The 19,084-nt window shown below is 42.0% G+C and overlaps 1 protein-coding gene across 1 annotated transcript in view; it reads right to left on the reverse strand.

Moving 5' to 3' along the window:
• Positions 1–17,259: 17,259 nt before the first annotated feature.
• The window catches only part of SCN11A (sodium voltage-gated channel alpha subunit 11), a 79,135-nt gene continuing 77,310 nt past the window's right edge, over positions 17,260–19,084 (reverse strand). Inside the window, exon 26 of the mRNA XM_075994292.1 lies at positions 17,260–18,293. Coding sequence (XP_075850407.1) covers positions 17,260–18,293 — 1,034 coding nt within the window. The remainder of the gene's footprint in view (positions 18,294–19,084) is intronic.

Consider the following 19,084-nt stretch of genomic DNA (forward strand, 5'->3'; position numbering starts at 1 on the left):
GGCACCTGGAGACCAAAGCAGGAGCTGCAGGGCTCTGGGGATGGCTTTGGACCATGCCTCTCACCTTCCCTTCTCGCTGTCCGGGGAAGGTGGGCACCCCTGGGGTACATCAGCCGGCAGTGAGCAAACCACTGAGTTAATGCCACCTGCATTTTCAGCAGCAGAAGGAAGCGGAACCTATTTCACCCATCTTCTTGCCACTGAACACTTGGTTGTTAAAAAGAATCCTTTAAAACCGATGTTTGGGACTAAATAAAGCAATGCTCCCACTCCAATTGAGCTTATAATGGAGTCTAATTTTATAAAGAAGCCAATTAATGGCTTTGTAAATATAAAAGAAAGGATCCCTGCTTTTTCTCCTGACCAAAAGGCCCCAGAAGTTAGTCCTGTAAAAATGTCAAATTTTGCTCTAAAGAATGGCAGGACTTCTACGACGAGAATAACAGGAAATGACTCACGGAGGGCACCCTGAGGCCGCTCAGCCACACAAAGGGGCCCCCTGCGCAGTGATGCCTGGCCGCTGGCCCCAGCCGCAGGGAGAAAAGTGCCCCGCCCACGAGGGGGGACGCTGCCCATCTTCTCCAGGCAGGGGCTGCTCTGTGGGACCCCAGGGACTGCTGGCATGCTGGCTCGCAGAGACGGGGCAATGCTGTGAGCCTGACAGCCGGACAGAGTCAGCACTTGGTGCCTCAAGGAAAACTTGTCCACTGAATTAACCGCACAGAGCTGTCAGTCTAGGGCTGCTTACCTGCGCTAGACTCTCTCTGGCTCTCACCTTGATCCCATCGGATGAGCTGGGTGGGGCTCATTACAGAGCAGGTAGAGTCCTGGAAAACGCCTCTCCTGATTTCTTGTGGACCAACTCAGACCTCAATCTGTTATTCTGCCATCTAGCTCCTTGTCTGCCTCCCCTTTACCTCCCTTCTCCCTTCTCGCTTTTCTCCACGCCCTTGTTCTATACTCTCCCCAAGCCCTGGGTTTTGCCCTGTCCAGGGCCCTCGCTAAGCATGGGGGTTCCCCCGCCCCGGACTTCCGAGATCTTCAAGTGATGAGTCAGAAAGCATTCAGATGGAACATACCGGTATAGCCACAGTCTTGTTAAGATGCCAGACTTTTTCTATACCAGCGGTTAAGAGGCTACTGCATGGAGCCCTGTATTAGTCAGCAAGCAGAAGCCACCTCAGATGATTCGGGAAACTTTAATGAAGTGACTGTTTACAGAGGTATGGATGGAGTTGGATTAGTTATCTACTGCTGTGTAACAAATTACCCCAATACTTTGCAGCTGAAAACAACAAACGTTTACCATCTCCCACCATGTCTGAGGGATGAGAAGCTCAGTGTGGCTTTGCTGGGTGGTTCTGCCTCAGGGTCTCTCACGAGGCTGCAGTCAAGCTGTCTGCAGGGGCTACAGTCATCGTGAGACGTTCCTGGGGCTGCGGGACCGTTTCCAAGCTCATTCGGGGGCTTGCTGGTAAGCTGCAGTTCCTTGCTGCCTGTTAGTTAGAGACTTCAGGTTTTTTCCACAGGGCTACTCACAACCTGCCTCCCCTCAGAGTGAGTGATCCAAGAGAAAGCAAGCCAGAGGGTACCCAGGACAGAAGTTGTAGTCTTTTGTAGCTTAATCTCAAAAGTTGGCATGTTATCACTGCTGCTGTGTGCTATGGGCTATCCCAAACGAATCGGGGTGATGGGGGAGGGACTACTCAAAGGGAAGAATACCAGGGGGCGAGGACCAGGAGGGCCAGTCTGGAGGCTGGCTGCCCCAGGAGTTCAGACGTTGAGGCATCAATGACTAGCAATAGCAGAAGTCATCTCCATCCTCAGACCGGAAGGGGCAGAGGCAAGATGGTGTTACTGGAGCCTGTGGAGGGCTGGAACAGGGGACAAAGAGTGCATGGCAGGAGTTGTGGCATTAGAGGAGTAGAACCACTGCTAGAAACACAGCCTGGAGCAGGGAGAAAGAAGCGAAGAAATATCCTGATTCCTCTTCCTTCCCTTCAACCTCTTGCTGTGCCTCTCATTGATGGAAACCAGCAAGGGAGTCCAGCCGGCATAGCCTGGAAGCATCCATCTCCCTGGACACAGACCAAGGAAGAGAAGGGCAGAGAATGGATCTGGAGTGGGGTATGGGTCAATGGATTCTAACCAGCACCCATAAATGTCCCCTGGCTGCCCAACTGCCCTAGCTCCTCCTCTGATACCCCATCCCCCAATACATCCAGGGATCCAACAACTAAAGGGTCACACCTGGCTGCACCTCTCCTCTAGCCCCCCTACTATCTCCCCTTTGGCCAATCTCAAGGACCCTCTCCAGCACCCAGTGATGTCCACGCTGTCTGGCCAGTGCCTAAACCTTGCCACGTATTCTCTTTTGCCTATCATTTTTGGCCAGAATAGACAACAAAGAAAATAATTTGAACCAAAGCAGAGAATGTTGGCCCAGTAAGAGTTGAATGAGAGTTCAGTCTGGAAAGGGGAGAACCTGTGGTTCACACACTGGTCCACATTTCTGAAGCAGCCTCCACCAGGGGCAGAAACAGGCTCTATGTCCCATGGGGAAGGGCTCTCCTGGCTCAAAAGAGCTGCCATTTTGGATTTGGAATGAATCTCTCAGGGCCACCAGCATGTTGCCTGTGGTTTAGCATGCTTTGTAGGGTCCCAGTGTGGGATGGGAAAGGGGACAGATTAAGGTGCAGCAGACTAAGCTTATGGCCCCAGACAGAACCTCCTCCATACCTTTGTCCAAGCTGTTTCCTGCACAGCAGCAGGTTATGCAGAGTTTGAGGGCTGACAGGAGTCTTCTCAGTCAGCTTGGAAGGCAGTTAGGCAGAGCCGTTTTCTCCTAGATTGAGTCCAGGGCTGCTTTGGGAAGGGAACAAGAAGGGGAGGGCATTCCAGTGGAGAGGATTGGTGTGAGGAGGATGCAGAGGCAGGAACCACCAGGATTATGCAAAGAACAGCCTAGGGGCTGGCAGGGCCTGAATGGGAAGTAATGAGTGGGTGGATTAGCAGAAAATGTCCATCATGGCCTGCAAAGGACAACCCAGGTGCCCTCATTCTTTCTCCCTCTGGGAGCTGCCTGAACCATTGAGCCCATGCCTGAGGCCAGCTGTGGCACATCTGGGCCAGCTACTGAAAGGTCTGTGATGGTGGGTGGAGTTGGATGCCATACAGGAAAGGTGGCCAGGTCACTGTAACCTGGACTGTACTTTTGCATAATTCTTTACATGCTGATTATAATGTATTTGCTCTCTAAATGAGCAGAAACCCATCTAGAATTTCTCTTTCTTTCTGACACCTCTGGTTTCTGGCATTTCTGCCCTTGACAATTCTCTCACAAACCTCCAACCTGGCATGTGTGCCCTGTTCTTGCTCTGCCCACCCCGAGATGAGGCCTTGTGCGGACGAACAAGCCAAACACACACCCAAGTCAGTCCTTCCACTTTATGAATGTCAGAATTAGGCCCAGAGAGGGGATGGGGCACACAGCAAGTTGGTGGAAAGGCAGGCTGGACCCACTGCACTGTGAGGAAGGGCAGGGAGTCTTTCTCAGCATAGAAAGGAGGGAGCGGGAAAGTAGCTGCATGCCCCAGTGGCTCTGAGAAAGCTGTTGTTGGGCTCATCAGAGCATTCTTAAGTGTAATTGACTTTTAGGCATTAAACTTTTACCAGAATGAGCTCACACATGGTCTGTAGGGAGAGGGAAAGTGCCTGGCGTTTCCTGCCTCCTGGGGCAGCGTCTGGGGGTGGAAAGTCCATCCTTCTGGCTGCAGGATGGAGTCCTCTCCTGGGAGGGAGAAGGGAAAGGGTGCAGGCCAGGACGTGCAGTGTTTAGTGGCCAATGGGTCCTCACCAGCTCTGGGTGGGAGGGGACAGGGGCTTTGAACACCCATCCAACAGCCTTCAAGCAGCCATGCTCTGTTCAGTGAGTGACTGCAGGGGTTGGGGAGAAGAAACAGAGAACTCAGTTCCTGCACAAAGCTATACCCCCTACCCTAACCATTCTCACTCACCAGTTTGTCCCTAAATCGTCCTGCCATCAACCACAAACCTTGTTTAAATCACTACCAACCTCTATGCATCAGTTTTCTCATCTGTATAATGAGGAGCTGGATCATATGATGTCTTGAAGGTTTATGAGCTTTGTCATTCCCTAATGAGGGAGTTATCATAATTCTTAGGTGGGCGAGTGCCCAGGCTCAGCAGCTATCACTAGAACAGCTGCAGCCTCTCCCTTCAACTTTAGTACTAAAATGAGGGATCCAGAGGCTTATTGAGACTTCCATTTAGATCCCTGAACTTCAAGGGTTGTATATTTTTTACAGGTTGGTTGACATTGACATACCATAAACTGCACGAATCTAAGGGGTACAATTTGTTAAATTTTGACATATATTATTCACTTGTGAAACCATCACCACCATAAAGACAGGTTTCCTCTTGCCCCTCTGTCCTCCCTTCTTATCAACTTTGCCCTCATCCCTAGGATGGAAAATAAACTCAAAGAAACAAGAAAAACCATTCAGGAAAACAAGAAAAAAATCACTAAATATATCAACATATTTTAAACATTTTGAACTTCTAGAAATGAAAAATTCATTTAAGGAAATACAAAATACAGTGGGAAGTTTTAAGAATAGACTAGACCAGGCAGAAGAAAGAATCTCAGAACTTAAAGACAACTCTTTTGAATTAATTCAGTCAGTCAAAAATAAAAAACAGGCCGGGCGCTGTGGCTCACGCCTGTAATCCTAGCTCTTGGGAGGCCGAGGCGGGCGGATTGCTCAAGGTCAGGAGTTCAAAACCAGCCTGAGCAAGAGTGAGACCCCGTCTCTACTATAAATAGAAAGAAATTAATTGGCCAACTGATATATATATATAAAATTAGCCGGGCATGGTGGCACATGCCTGTAGTCCCAGCTACTCGGGAGGCTGAGGCAGGAGGATCGCTTGAGCCCAGGAGTTTGAGGTTGCTGTGAGCTAGGCTGACGCCACGGCACTCACTCTAGCCTGGACAACAAAGCGAAACTCTGTCTCAAAAAAAAAAAAAATAAAAAAATAAAAAATAAAAAACAGAGAATTAACAGGAATGAACAAAGCCTACAAGAAATATGAGATTATGTGAAACAGCCAAATATAAGAATCATAGACATCCCTGAGGGTGAGGAAAGAAAATGGACATGGGCTGGAAAATTTGAGAGAATAATTGAGGAAAACTTCCCTGGTCTTGCTAAAGATTTAGACATTCAAGTACAAGAAGCCCAGCAAACACCTGGGAGATTCATTGCAAAGAGGCAATCATCAAGACACATAGTCATCAGACTGGCCAAAGTCAACATGAAAGAAGAACTCCTGCAAGACATGAGGTGAAAACATCAAGAAACTTACAAAGGAAAACCCATCAGGCTAACTGCAGACTTCTCAATTGAGACCTTACAAGCTAGAAGGTATTGGGACCCCCATCTTCAGTCTTCTGAAACAGAACAATGTCCAGCTTAGAATTTTGTACGCTGCAAAACTAAGTCTCATATATGAAGGAGAAATAAAGACTTGTCCAGACAAGCAAACACTGAGGGAATTTGTCAAGACCATACCTGCTGTGCAGGAAATACCCAGAACTGCATCATGGATGGATCAGCACAATAGACACCCATCAGTGTAAAACCACCCAAAAGCTAAAACTCAGAGCTCATATTAAACAATAGCACAGGAGGTAAAACAAAGCAATAAGGTACTATCCAACAGTATGAATTAAACAGTACCCCACATATCAACTCTATCAACTAAGGTGAATAGTCTGATTGCCCTACTCAAGAGACATAGGTTGGATGAATAGATGAAAAATACAAGCCAAGTACCTACTGATTCTAGGAAACACATCTAACACACAAGGACTCAAACAGACTCAAGGTGAAGGGATGGAAAAAATGTTCCATGTAAATAGAAACCAAAAGAAAACAGGTGTAGCCATTCTTATATAAGATAAAATTGACTTTAAATCAATAATATTAATAGTAAAGAAAGACAAAGATGGTCATTATATGATGGTAAAGGGAGAAATTCAACAAGAAGGCATAACAATCCTAAATATCTATGCACCTAACACAGGAGCACCCAGATTCATTAGCAAACCCTAATAGATCTAAGCAAAGAGATAAACAGCAGTATTCTAATTGGTGGGAACTTCAACACCCCACTGAGAGAACTGGACAGATCATCCAATCAGAAGATAAATATAGAAACATTGAACTTAAATGGGACTCTAGAACAAATAGGAGTAACATTTACAGAACATTTTACCCCCCAAATACTGAATTTACATTATTCTCATTAGCACATGGAAAAAATCTCCAAGATCAATCACATCTTAGGCCAAAAAACATGGCTCACCAAATTAAAAAAAAAAAAAAAAAAGAAATCATTCCATGTATCTTCTTAGACCACAGTGGAATAAAACTAGAAATCAATTCTAAGAGAAACATTCAACTCTACACAAAGTCATGGAAATTAAACAACCTGCTTCTGAAGGATTATTTGGTCAATAATGAAATTAAGATGGAAATAAAAAGATTCCTCAAACTGCATGACAAAGGGGACACAAGATATAAAAATCTATGGAATTCAGCAAAATCATTCCTAAGGGGAAAATTCGTAGCCTTAACTGCTTACATCAAAAAGACAGAAAGATGAAAAATTAACAATCTAATGACACACCTCAAGGAACTAGAAAAGGAAGAGCAAACCAAAGCCAAAGCCAGCAGAAGAAATTAAATAACTAAGGTTAGAGCAGAACTATATAAAATGGAAAACAAATGAAAAAGATACAAAGGATCAATGAAACAAAAAGTTGGTTCTTTGAAAATATAAATGAAATTGATAGACCTCTTGCTAGATTAATCAGGAATAGGAGAGAAAGGACCCAAAAAGTTCAATCAGAAATGAAAAAGGTGATATTTCAACTGATACCACAGAAATACAAAACCTCATCTGTGAATACTATGAAAATATGTATACACATAAACTTGAAAACATAGAGGAAATGGACAGATTCCTGGAAACACACAACTTCCCAAGACTAAATGATGCAGAAATAAAACTCCTCAACTGACCAATAATGAAGCAAATGAGATTGAAGCAATAATAAATAAATAAATAAATAAAAAACTTCTAATAAAAAAGCCCCAGACCACATGGAGTCACAGCTGAATTTTATCAGAACTACAAAGAAGAGCTGGTACTCATACTGCAGATATTATTCCATAATATTGAGAAGGAGGGAATCCTCCCCAACTCATTCTACAAAGCCAGTAACACCTGAATACCAAAGCTAAGAAAAAACACAACATAAAAAGACAAAAGAGACCAATGAATATAGATGCAAAAATTTTCAATAAAATACTAGAAAATCAAATTCAACAGCACATCCAAAAAATAATCCACCACGACCAAGTGGTCTTCCTCCCAGGGATACAATGATGGTTCAATTACATAAATAAAAAATGTGATTCACCACATAGACAGAAGCAAAAACAAAGACCATATGATCATCTCAATAGATGCAGAAAAAGCATTTGACAAAATTCGGCACCCTTTCATGATTAAAAACCCTCAACAAACTAGGCATAGAAGGAACATGTCTCAAAATTATGAAAGTCATACATGACAAACCCATAGCCAACATCATACTGAATGGGGAAAAGTTGAAAGCATTCCCACTAAGAACTAAAACAAGATAAGCATGCTCATTGTCACCATTTCTATTCAACATAGAATAGCTAAATGGTGCTGGATGTCCTAGTCAGAGCAATCAGTCAAGAGAAATAAATAAATAAAAGATATCCCAGAGAGGAGGGCAAACTATTGTTTTTTTCTGATGATATGATCTTATATCTAGAAAACCCCAAAGAATCCACCAAGAGAATCCTGGAGTTGATAAATAAATTCAGCAAAGTCTCAGGTTACAAAATTAATGTACACAAATCAGTAGCATTCCTATATGCCATAAACAGTCAAGCTGAGAATCAAATCCAAGATTCAATACCATTCATAATAGCAACAAAGAAAATAAAACCTAGGAATTTACTTAACCAAGGAGGTGAAAGACAGACCTCTACAAAGAGAACTATGAAACACTGAGGAAAGAAATCATAGATGACACAAACAAATGGAAAAACATATCATGTTCATGGATCAGTAGAATCAACACTGTTAAAATGTCTGTACTATCCAAAGTGATATACAGATTCAATGCAATCCCTGTGAAAATACCAATGGTATATATCACAGATCCAGAAAAAATAATTATATGCTTCATTTGGAACCAGAAAAGAGCCCGAAATAGCCAAAGCAATCTTAAGCAAAAAGAACAAATCTGGATGCATCACATTACCAGACTTAAAATTGCACTACAAGGCTAAAGTAATCAAAACAGTATGGTTGTGGTGCAAAAATAGAGACATAGACCAATGGAATAGAACAGATAACCCAGATATAAAACCATCCACATATTGCCAACTGATCTTTAAAAAAGCAGATAACAATGTACACTGGGGAAAAGAAGCTCTATTCAATAAATAGTGCCAGCAAAATTGGACAGCCACATGCAGAAGAATAAAACAGGATCCATATCTATCACCACTGACAAAAATTAATTCAAGATGGATAAAAGACTTAAATGTAAGGCATAAAACCATAAGAATTCTAGAAGAAAATGTTGGAAAAACTCTTCTAGATATGGGCCTAGGCAAAGAATTTATGATGAAGACCCCAATGGCAATCATGGCAAAAACAAAAATAAATAAATGGGGCTTGCTTAAATTAAAAAGCTTCTCACGGTTAAGGAAATAATCAACAGAGCAAATAGACAACCTACAGAACGGGAGAAAATATTCACATTCAATACATCCAATAAAGGGCTAATAAACAGAATTTACAACAAATTCAAGCAAAGCAGCAGGAAAAAAATCAAAGAACTCTATTAAAAAGTGGGCAAAATCCATGAACAGTAGCTTTTCAAAAGAAGATAGACAAATAGCCAATAAACATATGAAAAAAATGCTGAACTTCACTAATCGTCAGAGAAATGCAAATCAAAACCACAATGAGATATCACCTTACTCCAGTTAGAATGGCTTTTATTAAAAAGTTCAAAAACAATAGATGCTGTCATAGATGTGGAGGGAAAGGAATGCTTATACACTTTTGGTGGTACTGAAAATTAATATCACTTTTGTGGAAAACAATATGGAGATTCTTCAAAGAACTAAAATTAGACCTAACATTTGATCCAGCAATCCCACTACCAGGTATTTACCCAAAGGAAAATAAGTCATTTTATTAAAAAGACGCCTGTACATGAATGTTTATTGCAGCACAATTCACAATTGTAAAGATGTGGAATCAACCCAAGTGCCCATCAAATCATGAATGGATTAACAAAATGTGGTATATATATATATACACATATACACACACACACATATATATGTGTATATATATATACATATATACATATATATATATGTATATATATACACACATACATACCTTGGAATACTACTCAGCTATGAAGAAGGATGAATTAATGCCTTTTGCAGCAATTTGAATGGAATTAGAGACTATTATCCTAAGTGAAGTATCTAAAGAATGGAAAAACAAACACCATATGTACTCATTATTAAATTGGAACTAACTGGTGAGTACACATGTACGGAGGGAAGTAAAACTCAGCAGAAATCAAGTGGAGGGTGCAGGAGGAGGGATTGGACAAAAACCTAATTAATGGGTACAATGGACACTATCTGAGTGATAGGCACACTTATAACCCTGACCCAAGCATTACAAAAGCAATCCATGCAACCAAAAACATTTGTACTCCCATAATATTTTGAAAGAATAAAAGAAATGAAAGTTACTAACAAATGTTTAAAAAGATCAACTGAACATATACATGTAGGTCTATTTCTTTTCAGGATTCTTTTCTGCTCCATTGAGCTACTTGTCTGTTTACTGTCTCGATTACTGTAGCTGTATAGTATTTCTTGAAATAGTATTTTCTTGGGTAGTGTTAGCCTCTCCAACTTTTTTCTTCTTTTCAAATCCATTTTTTCTAATTCTAGGTCCTTTGTATTTCTGTATAAATTTTAGAATCAGCTTGTTAATTTCTACAAAAAAAACCTGCAGAGACTTCAACTGGGATGGCTTTGGGGGGAAACTGGTATCTTAACAATATCGAATCTTCTGATCCATGACCATGGTGTTATATTCTTTAATTATTTATAGCTGTTTAAATTTCTCTCAGCAATGTTTTGTAATTTTCAGTACACAAATCTTATATCTGAGTTGTCAAATTTATTTCTAAGTATTTCATTTTTTATGCTACTGTAAATTCAATTTGCAGTTTTTCTTTGCTAATATATAGAAATATAGTTCATTTTAAAATAATGATCTTGTATCCTGATGCCTCCCTAACCTCACTTTTTTAATACATTCCATAGGATTTTCTACATAGTCAATTATGTAATTTGCCAGCATATACAATCATACTTCTTTCCCAATCTATCTGGTTGCCTTTTACTTTTTCTTGCTTTATTTTCCTAGCTATAATCTTCTGTTCTGTATTGAGTAAAAGTGGTATAAGCAGACTTCTTTGCCTTGTTTCGGATCTTAAGGGGAAAGTACATCAGCATGTAATTAGCTCTCATTTATTTTATGTCTTTCTTCAGGTTGAGGAAGTTTCCTTTTATGCCCAATTTGCTGAAATCTAAAACCATTATTTTTAAATTAAGGAATGGATGTTAGATTTTGATAAATGACATTTTTGCATCTTTTGAGATGATCATATGTTTTTTCTTCTTTAGTTCATCAATATGATGCATTATGCTGATTGCTTTTCAACATTAGATCAACCATGTATTTCTGGGACAAATCTCACTTTATAGTAATATCTTCTTAAAATTATATTTACAAATTTGATTTGCTAAATTTTGTAAAAGTTCTTTGAATCTATGTTCATGAAGGATATTCATTTGTAATTTTCTTTTCTTGATATGTCTTTGTCTGGTTTTTATATCAGGATACTGCTGGCCTCATAGAATGAATTGAAAATATTTCCACTTCTTCAACTTTTTGGAAGAGTTTGTGTAGAAATGGAATTACTTTTTCCTTTGATATATGACAGATGTAACCATCTGAAGCCATCTGACCTGGAATTTTCTTCATGAAAAAATGTTTTAACTACAAATTCAATTTTAAAAATAAAGCTAGAACTATTAAAGTTATTTCTTCTTGAGTGAGATTAGTTTCTATCTTTTAAGGAACTTATCCACTTCATCTAAATTGTTGAGTTTGTCATAATAGAATTGTGATAACCTCTTATTTTCCTGTTATTATCTATAGAACCTGTGGCAACATCACTGCTCTTATTCCTAACATCGGTCATTACTGTCTCTTCTTTTTTTTCCTGGTCAGTCTAGCTAGAACTTTATCACGTTTATTGATCTTCCAAAAGAGCCAGCTTTTGGTGTCATTGATTTTTCTGTATTATTTTTCTGATTTCCATTTAATTAATTTCTCTCTTATCTTTATTATTTAAGTTCTTCCATTTTCTTTGGGTTTAGTTTACTCTTCTTTTTTCTAGTTTGTTATGATGGAAGCTGAAGCCGTTGATTTGGGAACTTTCGTTTTTTGAACATAGCATTTAGTGCTGTAATTTCTCTCTAAATACTGTTTTAGCTGTATCCCACACATTTTCATATGTTGTGTTTTTAATTGAGTTAGAAATCAACAACAGAAAGATATCTAGAAACTGGAAACTATAAATAACATACTTCTAAATAACTCATAGTTCAAAGATGAAGTCAAAAGGGAAATTAGAAAGTACTTTGAACTAAAGTTGTTTTCTCACTCAATTCCATTGGGATCTGATAATGTATTTTTAAGAGTTAAATATTTTTAAATTTATTGAGACATTTTATGGCCCTATCTTGGTAAAAGTTCTACATGTACTTGAAAATAATGTGTATTTTGCTCTTGTTGAATTCTACAAATAGCAATTAGGTTAAGTTGGCTGACAGTTTTGTTCAAGTCTCCCATAAGTTTCTACATTTTCACCCAAGCCTGGAGCTGTCACCCTCAGCTCCAGGCGGGCCATTTCCTTTGCTTGGTAAGTCTCGCTAGATTGGTGAGCCATCTGAGGCTCTGTTGAGCTCTCATGGAATAGCAGAAACCTCTCCTTTTGAACCTCAGTGCTAAAATGGGTGATTCAGAACCTTATTGAGACCTACATTTGGATCCAAAGAAATTTTTTTTCTCAAGTATTGCACTTTGAAGCATTAATTTATGAGGAAATCTATCGAGGAGTCTGACCAGAGCTCGTGAATCAATAGAAGATGAGCCATCAGTGTAATTTGGCTCCAGAAGCGATTTTAAAATATAGAAGAGTTTAGAGTATGGAAAGGGGGTAAGGGACCTTGCAGCTGCATTGTCACAGCAGACAGACTATTTTTACTGGGCCTGTAGGTCCATTCATAGTATCTTGAGTTAGGGGATTGAGGGAGAATAAAGGAGGCTAGATTAGTAACCCTAGGATACCCTCTCGGTACCGTCCCTGTCTAACTAGAGCACTTACAGTCTACATTAACAGAGGTATACTGTCCAAAAGCAGGAGATAGTCCACTGTCCCCTGGGCACCTGGTTTTAGAGGAGAGAAATTAACCAGAGGTTTTCTGAAGAAGGAGGGAGAGAAACGTAAAAGGATAGAAACTAACAAAACATTCAGGAAGCAAATACATACACAGAATTGAGTATGTGAAACTTGGAGAGGGAGCAGAGCATCTCCTCAAAGCAGGTTTCCACACTGTCAAAAGAACTTTTAACATATGCATTATCTCCAGAGGATAAAAACCCTAGGGTTCCCCCAGAAATGGATGGTGAAAGGTTTACAGACACTACCAGGAAAACCCCATTCCCTCTCTTTGACATCAATCACGGCGTCCCCTCTTGGAGCGGTGCAGTGTAGTGGTTGATGCCTGGCTTTGAATCCTGACGGGGCCACTTTTGGGCCACGTGGCCTTGAGTAAGCCTCTTATTTTTTCTACATGCCTCAGTTTCCTCGTGTGTCTAATGAAGGTTAAAAGTCGTTTCTACCCGATAGAGCCGCCGCGAAGGGGCAATGCTGGTAAAGTGGCTACCTGACCCAGGATAAGTGCTCAATAAATGTTAGCTCTTGTTTTCTCAGTGCCACTTCCACTACTCCTTGTGTGCCAAGGGACAAGATTGCCCATTCAATGACCCTGGAGGTTCTGTCTGGGTTGCCAGGCAACAAGCTATCTGGGCTCCCCCTCCTTGAGCAGGAGGAGCTGTGCAGGATTTCAACTCCCCCAAGGGCACTGGGGACTAGTAGCTGACATTCCCAAGACTGCTCCCTGGAACAGCTGGCTCCCGAGCCTGATTATTTATAAGGCAAGCTCTCATCCTTGCCCTATGAAAAGGTAGAGGAGTTGGCGGGGTGGGATCCATTCCTGGATCCTGCATGCTTCTTGGCGGAAGGGATGAAAAGGTGGGAATTTGTACCTCATTTTGTTGGCTGAATTTCTCCAGCGAAGCCTGCTCCGTGCCTATACTGTGTGTCATGGTATTTGCCTTCGCCTACCTCCCCGCATCCTTCTCTGAACTGTCTCACTCCTCTTCATCTTTACTCTCTGAAAGCGTACCCCAACAGCCCCCAGGGAAAGTCCTCTGCCTCCTTCTAGGTCTGGGTATGCTCTCTCTCCCACGACACCATCTGCTCCCAGAGTTTCAGATGCACCTTTGTGCCAAAGACTCCTCTCCACACCTGTCCTCAGGTTCTAGTCCTGGCTGGGCATCATAATTTGGACCTGGCATCTTAAACCTTTAAAATATTTAAAATTGAATTAATTGTTAGGTTTTCTTTCTCCTTAGCCATGAAAATAAACAAAAATAAAAACAACAACAAAAACACTCTTGCTCCTCATATACTTATTAACTTGGTAACTTGTACTGTTTTATCATCTCTTTTGTCACCCTGGTCAAAAAATCCTAAGGTTCCCCCAGACTCCTGCCCCATGGCCAGTCAGTTGGCACAAGCATCCTAGAGTCACACCACATTGCTCCCACCTCCTTCCTGGCCCAGTGCCTCTTCCCCGCCAGGAATGGTCTCCTTCTCCATTCCACTTTGCACACCCTGTCCAGCTAATGTTCCTTCCCTGTTCAAACACCTTCAATGCCTCCCTATTATCTAAATGTAACTCTGGCATTTGAGGCTCTCCACAGATAGTCCATTTCTAAGCTTCAGTTGCTGCCGCTCTACTGTCTACACTGTATGTCCAGTCACTTGGGTAGCTCAGACTTCCTCACACTTTCTAGCTTCCATGGTGCTGCCTCCTCTACTTCAAACACCTCCCAAACCATTTGCACCTGTCCAAATCCTACACATCTGTTAAGTGCATCTCAGATGCCCCTCTCTCATGAAGCCTTCCCGTGAGCTTGTCTCCATTCACATCTTCAGAGCAGAGGCATGTCCCTGGTCCATGGCACTTGTTATGCTGCATTATATTGTCATCACATGAGCACTCATCTAATTCTCCCGACAAGCATATATGCTCTTGGGGTTGAGGACCATGGATTAGAAGCAGTTTACACAAATGTATTGCATTGGTCCTCGAGAATACGTCTGTTGATTGACTTGTGCAGGAGCTGATTTACCTGGAGAAAAGAAGACTCAAAGGACAAGGGGACTGGCTTCATGTGCCAGAGGGCTGTTTACCATGGAAGATCAGTATGTCTCAGGAAAACAGAGCTCAGACCAACATCTCTGCCTCTTGCAGGTGGCCTGGATCCTTGCACAGTGAGCAATATCTCTATGGGCTTTCTAGCCCTCGTCCAGGGTTTGGAAAATTCACCACTTCCTGCCTTGGCCCTCCTCCCCCCAGCCCTCTGGCTCTGCAAGTGCCAGGCTCACAAGCTCAGAAAAGAATGCATTGGACATTTGCTGCCACCTAGTGAAGGAAGCATGGTTCAACCTCCTGCTAAACTGAAGCAGATTCTGTTCTCTCTCTGGGAGGTGGCTCCAGAAATCCAGCCTTGGGCAAATGGAACCATGTCAGGGTGGATAGGTGTGTGGGGTGGGGTGAGGGGTACGAATCTTCTATGCAGAACAGTTCACATCCCTAAATAGTAGTCTGGAATGGGCAAGACCGTGTCCTTCCAGCTCCTTTGTTATCTCTAGCCAAGAAGTATCCCTACTGGAATGATGACCAGCCATCATTTTCAGAAAACTTGGTAGGAATCTATAAAACACCCAGGTCTCATAATCAAAGGCGTCTTTTAAGGGAGCTATAGGTCATTCCCAGTGCCTCAAGAAGAACTTTCCACGAGGCTCTCGCAGTACTGCACGAGAGCCTCCGTGGCCCAACTGAAAGTGGGACTACCCACACTCCCTTCCCTAGCATGGCACAAAGCCTCAGGCTCTATCAGGCACACGACTGTGTGCAGGTCACTCAGCTTCTCTGAGCCTCAGTTTTCTCATTTTTAAATAGGTTATACCTTCCTTATTGAGTTATTAGGAGATACAGATGAGATTATTCATGACAAACGTTTAGCCAGTGCCTGATGTGCAGCAGCCACAAAATAAATACTAGATAATGATATTATTACTATTTTTCCCAATGCTCCAGAGCACAAGGCTGCCTGCAAAACTTACAAAACTCAGGTTCTGGATATGAATACACCATCATGTTAGATCTTGTACACATTGAGAATAATCACCTGCAGCCCAGTCTGGATCCAGTGCTGCCCTTCCCTCTGCTGGACAGCAGGGGCAGGTGGAAGGCTCAGAACGCAGACTCCAGGCTGCTGACAGACACGTCAGCTCTTCCTGCCTGTCTGAGATACAGGATTCCCTGGCTATATCTGTGGGGTTTTCCTCTGCACCTAGATTGTCACAATGTAGGCTCTTTGCCCCTAGTCCAGCCTCTTTGGGGGCTGAAAGCCTAATGCCTTGTTTGGCCTCTTGGTGTTTCCAGTGTTTAGGGAAGCAGGCAAGTCCTGGACTACTCCTGGGGCCAAGCCCTTCTGATAGGCCTTGGGTTTTCCTATGGGCTGCGTTGCATGTAAGCTTTCAGCCAGAACTGAGTGCAGGGCTCATCAAATGGCTAAGAGCACTGGCGAAGAGGGATGTTTTTAGCTCCTCCACCCTATGACCTGGCCCAGGTATGGCTAAGAGGGTGTTTTCTACATCCAAAGGACCCACTGCAAATATTTCAAGCAGGGCTCTCTCATGAGTTCCAGCAAGTGGTTGTGCTGGAGCCAGCTAGGACCAGCTCTTGCGAACTTGTTACAAGCTTCTCTTCCTAACTCCGTATCTGGTAACATCATGTTGGTGGCTTGAAATTAGCCACGGTGGCAGCGTTCACACCACAGAGATGGGTAAATGCTACAAAGCATGGCTTTCTTTTTCCCTGAAGAGCCAATTGTTAAAGTCTTATCAGACACGCAGCTGGCTCCAATCTTTAATTCCAAGCAAAGCACCACATTTAAACCAGTTCTTATACAACCACTGAACAAGAAGGAAGTATTAGTCTGCTACCTTAGAGAAACACAAACTGAAAGTCTTATTTATTTGTTTATTTTCAAAACAGAGATTGTAGCTTACGAAAGATAGAGTGGTAAATGACAAGTCAAGATTGTGCCTTTAGGTTTGAAATAAACCCCAAATATTTAATGTTGGTGTAAAAAAAAAAAACATTTGCAATAAGATATTCATTTATTGGCAGGTTTTAAATTTTTTTTACTTAGCATGCAGAAGAGCTATGTGATAAACCACATACTACTGGGAAAAACATTAAACAAAGGTATTTGGGCAAATGTACCTAGAAACATATGGAAAAACACAACTTAAAATTTTAATGTGCTTTTTGTTTCTTACTCTTTTGTTTTGACATAATATGAACTGTGTTTTGATCCTAACATTAGCATGTCCTTTGCAGCACATTCTAGTCTCTTCTTCCTTATTAAAGTAGTACCAGTGGTTAATAGTTAGGCAGCCTTATCTTCTATTTCTGTAAGACTCATTTAAAATGAAATAAAAATATATCAACTCAATTAGCTAGAAAACAAATGGAATGGCTTGCTTAGTGAGTCTACTGCTTGTTTTTACACTGAGCTTCAGACCCCTGGGGCTCAGAGGCTAGAGGCAAGGCTGTATGTGGCTGTGAGGTAGGGGTGAAGGTGAGGGGCTCAGTCATAGTGGGCCTTGCCCTGGGCCACCCCAGAGCTGGACAAGTCTCCATTGCAAAGTGTCTCAAGTGGTGAATGAAGCTCGTTTTCCAAGTCGCCCTTGGTCATTTTCCTGTACTTTCGAAAGGCCTTTTGAATAATAGCAGCACCTCTTTCCTCTTCCTTTCTCTTGGTGGTGGTGACTATGGGTTCATATAACTTCTTGAAAGGATTGGCTTCCATGAACTTCTCCTCCATCATTGCCTTCATGCTATCCAGGCCATCGGAGTCACCAAGCACCCTAGTGGTGAAGGCGAAGAGAATATCCATGCAGTGGAGGCGATCTCCACTGACCATGGGCAGGTCCATTACTAGAAATTGAAATTTATTTGGCTTCGCCACACGCAAAGGCTCGGGTAGGGAATCGGCAAAGTCAGACAGAGCAGAATATTTGATAAACTGTGTTGCTTTTGGGTCGAACTTTTCCCAGACTTCGTAGAATATTTCAAAGTCGTCTTCACCCAGAGGGTCCTCACTTTCTTCAGTGGCTGTATTGAAGTTCTCCAAAATCACAGCAATATACATGTTGACAACAATGAGAAAGGAGATAATGATGTAACTGACAAAGTAGGTTGTGGCTATGACAGGGAGGTGGTGACATTTGTCTGGGGAGGAGGAATTACAGGGGTCTTTTGATCGCAGCATGGGCTTGAGGAGGGCATCCCAGCCTGCTGATGTGGTGATCTGGAAGAGGCAGAGCATGCTGCTGGCGAAAGTCTCGAAGTTGAATATGTCATCAATTCCAGCCCCTTGCCTCACATCGGAAAAACACTGCATGCCAAAAATGGCATAGATAAACATCACCAGAAAGAGTAGAAGACCGATGTTGAATAGGGAGGGAAGAGACATCATCAGAGCAAAGAGGAGAGTCCTAATTCCTCGGGCTGCCCGAACAAGTCTCAGGATTCGGCCAATCCGAGCCAAGCGAACGACTCTGAAGAGCGTCGGAGGGAAGGGAATGTGCTCCTGGCTTTCCAAGGCAGAAATAATTGTACCTCAGGAGAAGGAGAAGGGTCAGTAAATTTCCAGCAGATGCATTGGTTTCAGACTCAGCCTGTCTCCCACCTCAGAATCTTACTGGGGTAAACTTTTTATCAATACTTTTGTGATTTATGCACACAACTGAGAATTTTCTTTACCAGTATCAGGGAAAATATCTATCTGTACCTGAACTTGGAGAATAATTTCCAAAGGCCATACAATTTTAGATGGGACTTTATATGGGAGAGGATGTCTAAAATATTGATGACAAGGAAAGGAATGCAGTTTACAAGAGGCTATTTTGTGAATTATCTCATGTACTTAAAGTATATGATCTATGTTGAGTTCTTAAAGCCACTTATGAAGTAAAAATTACAATAGGTTTCTGCACTTATTGAACATATAGAATGTAAAAGAGATAAACTACACCTTGAGTCTTTTAGATTTACAGTGCAAGGAGAAGTTTCTGCTGTTGAAGTTAGCTTGAGCCTGAGCTGCTGGAGGAAATTACACAACCTCTGACTCCAAAGGGCAGGTTCTTATTTGTTTGGAGGAATTTGAATATAGCCCGGCTACAGGTGAAGACTGATCTGCTGAAAGGAGCCACAACGCGTGTAGGGCTAGAGGCAGATGGCAGCGTTGGAATGCTCATCTTTAGGCTGAGGTTGCCCATGGATCTTCATATTTACCACTATGCTCAGTCCTGAGGTCCAAACTTAAAAAGCTCAAGGGGCAAAATTGAGAGATATTTCCTCTGTGGCTGTGAACACCCCAGAAATGGCATCTCAAACAGAGGTTTGTGCAA

The sequence above is a fragment of the Microcebus murinus genome, chromosome 1 (assembly GCF_040939455.1).
Source record: "Microcebus murinus isolate Inina chromosome 1, M.murinus_Inina_mat1.0, whole genome shotgun sequence".
NCBI classification, from domain to species: domain Eukaryota; kingdom Metazoa; phylum Chordata; class Mammalia; order Primates; family Cheirogaleidae; genus Microcebus; species Microcebus murinus.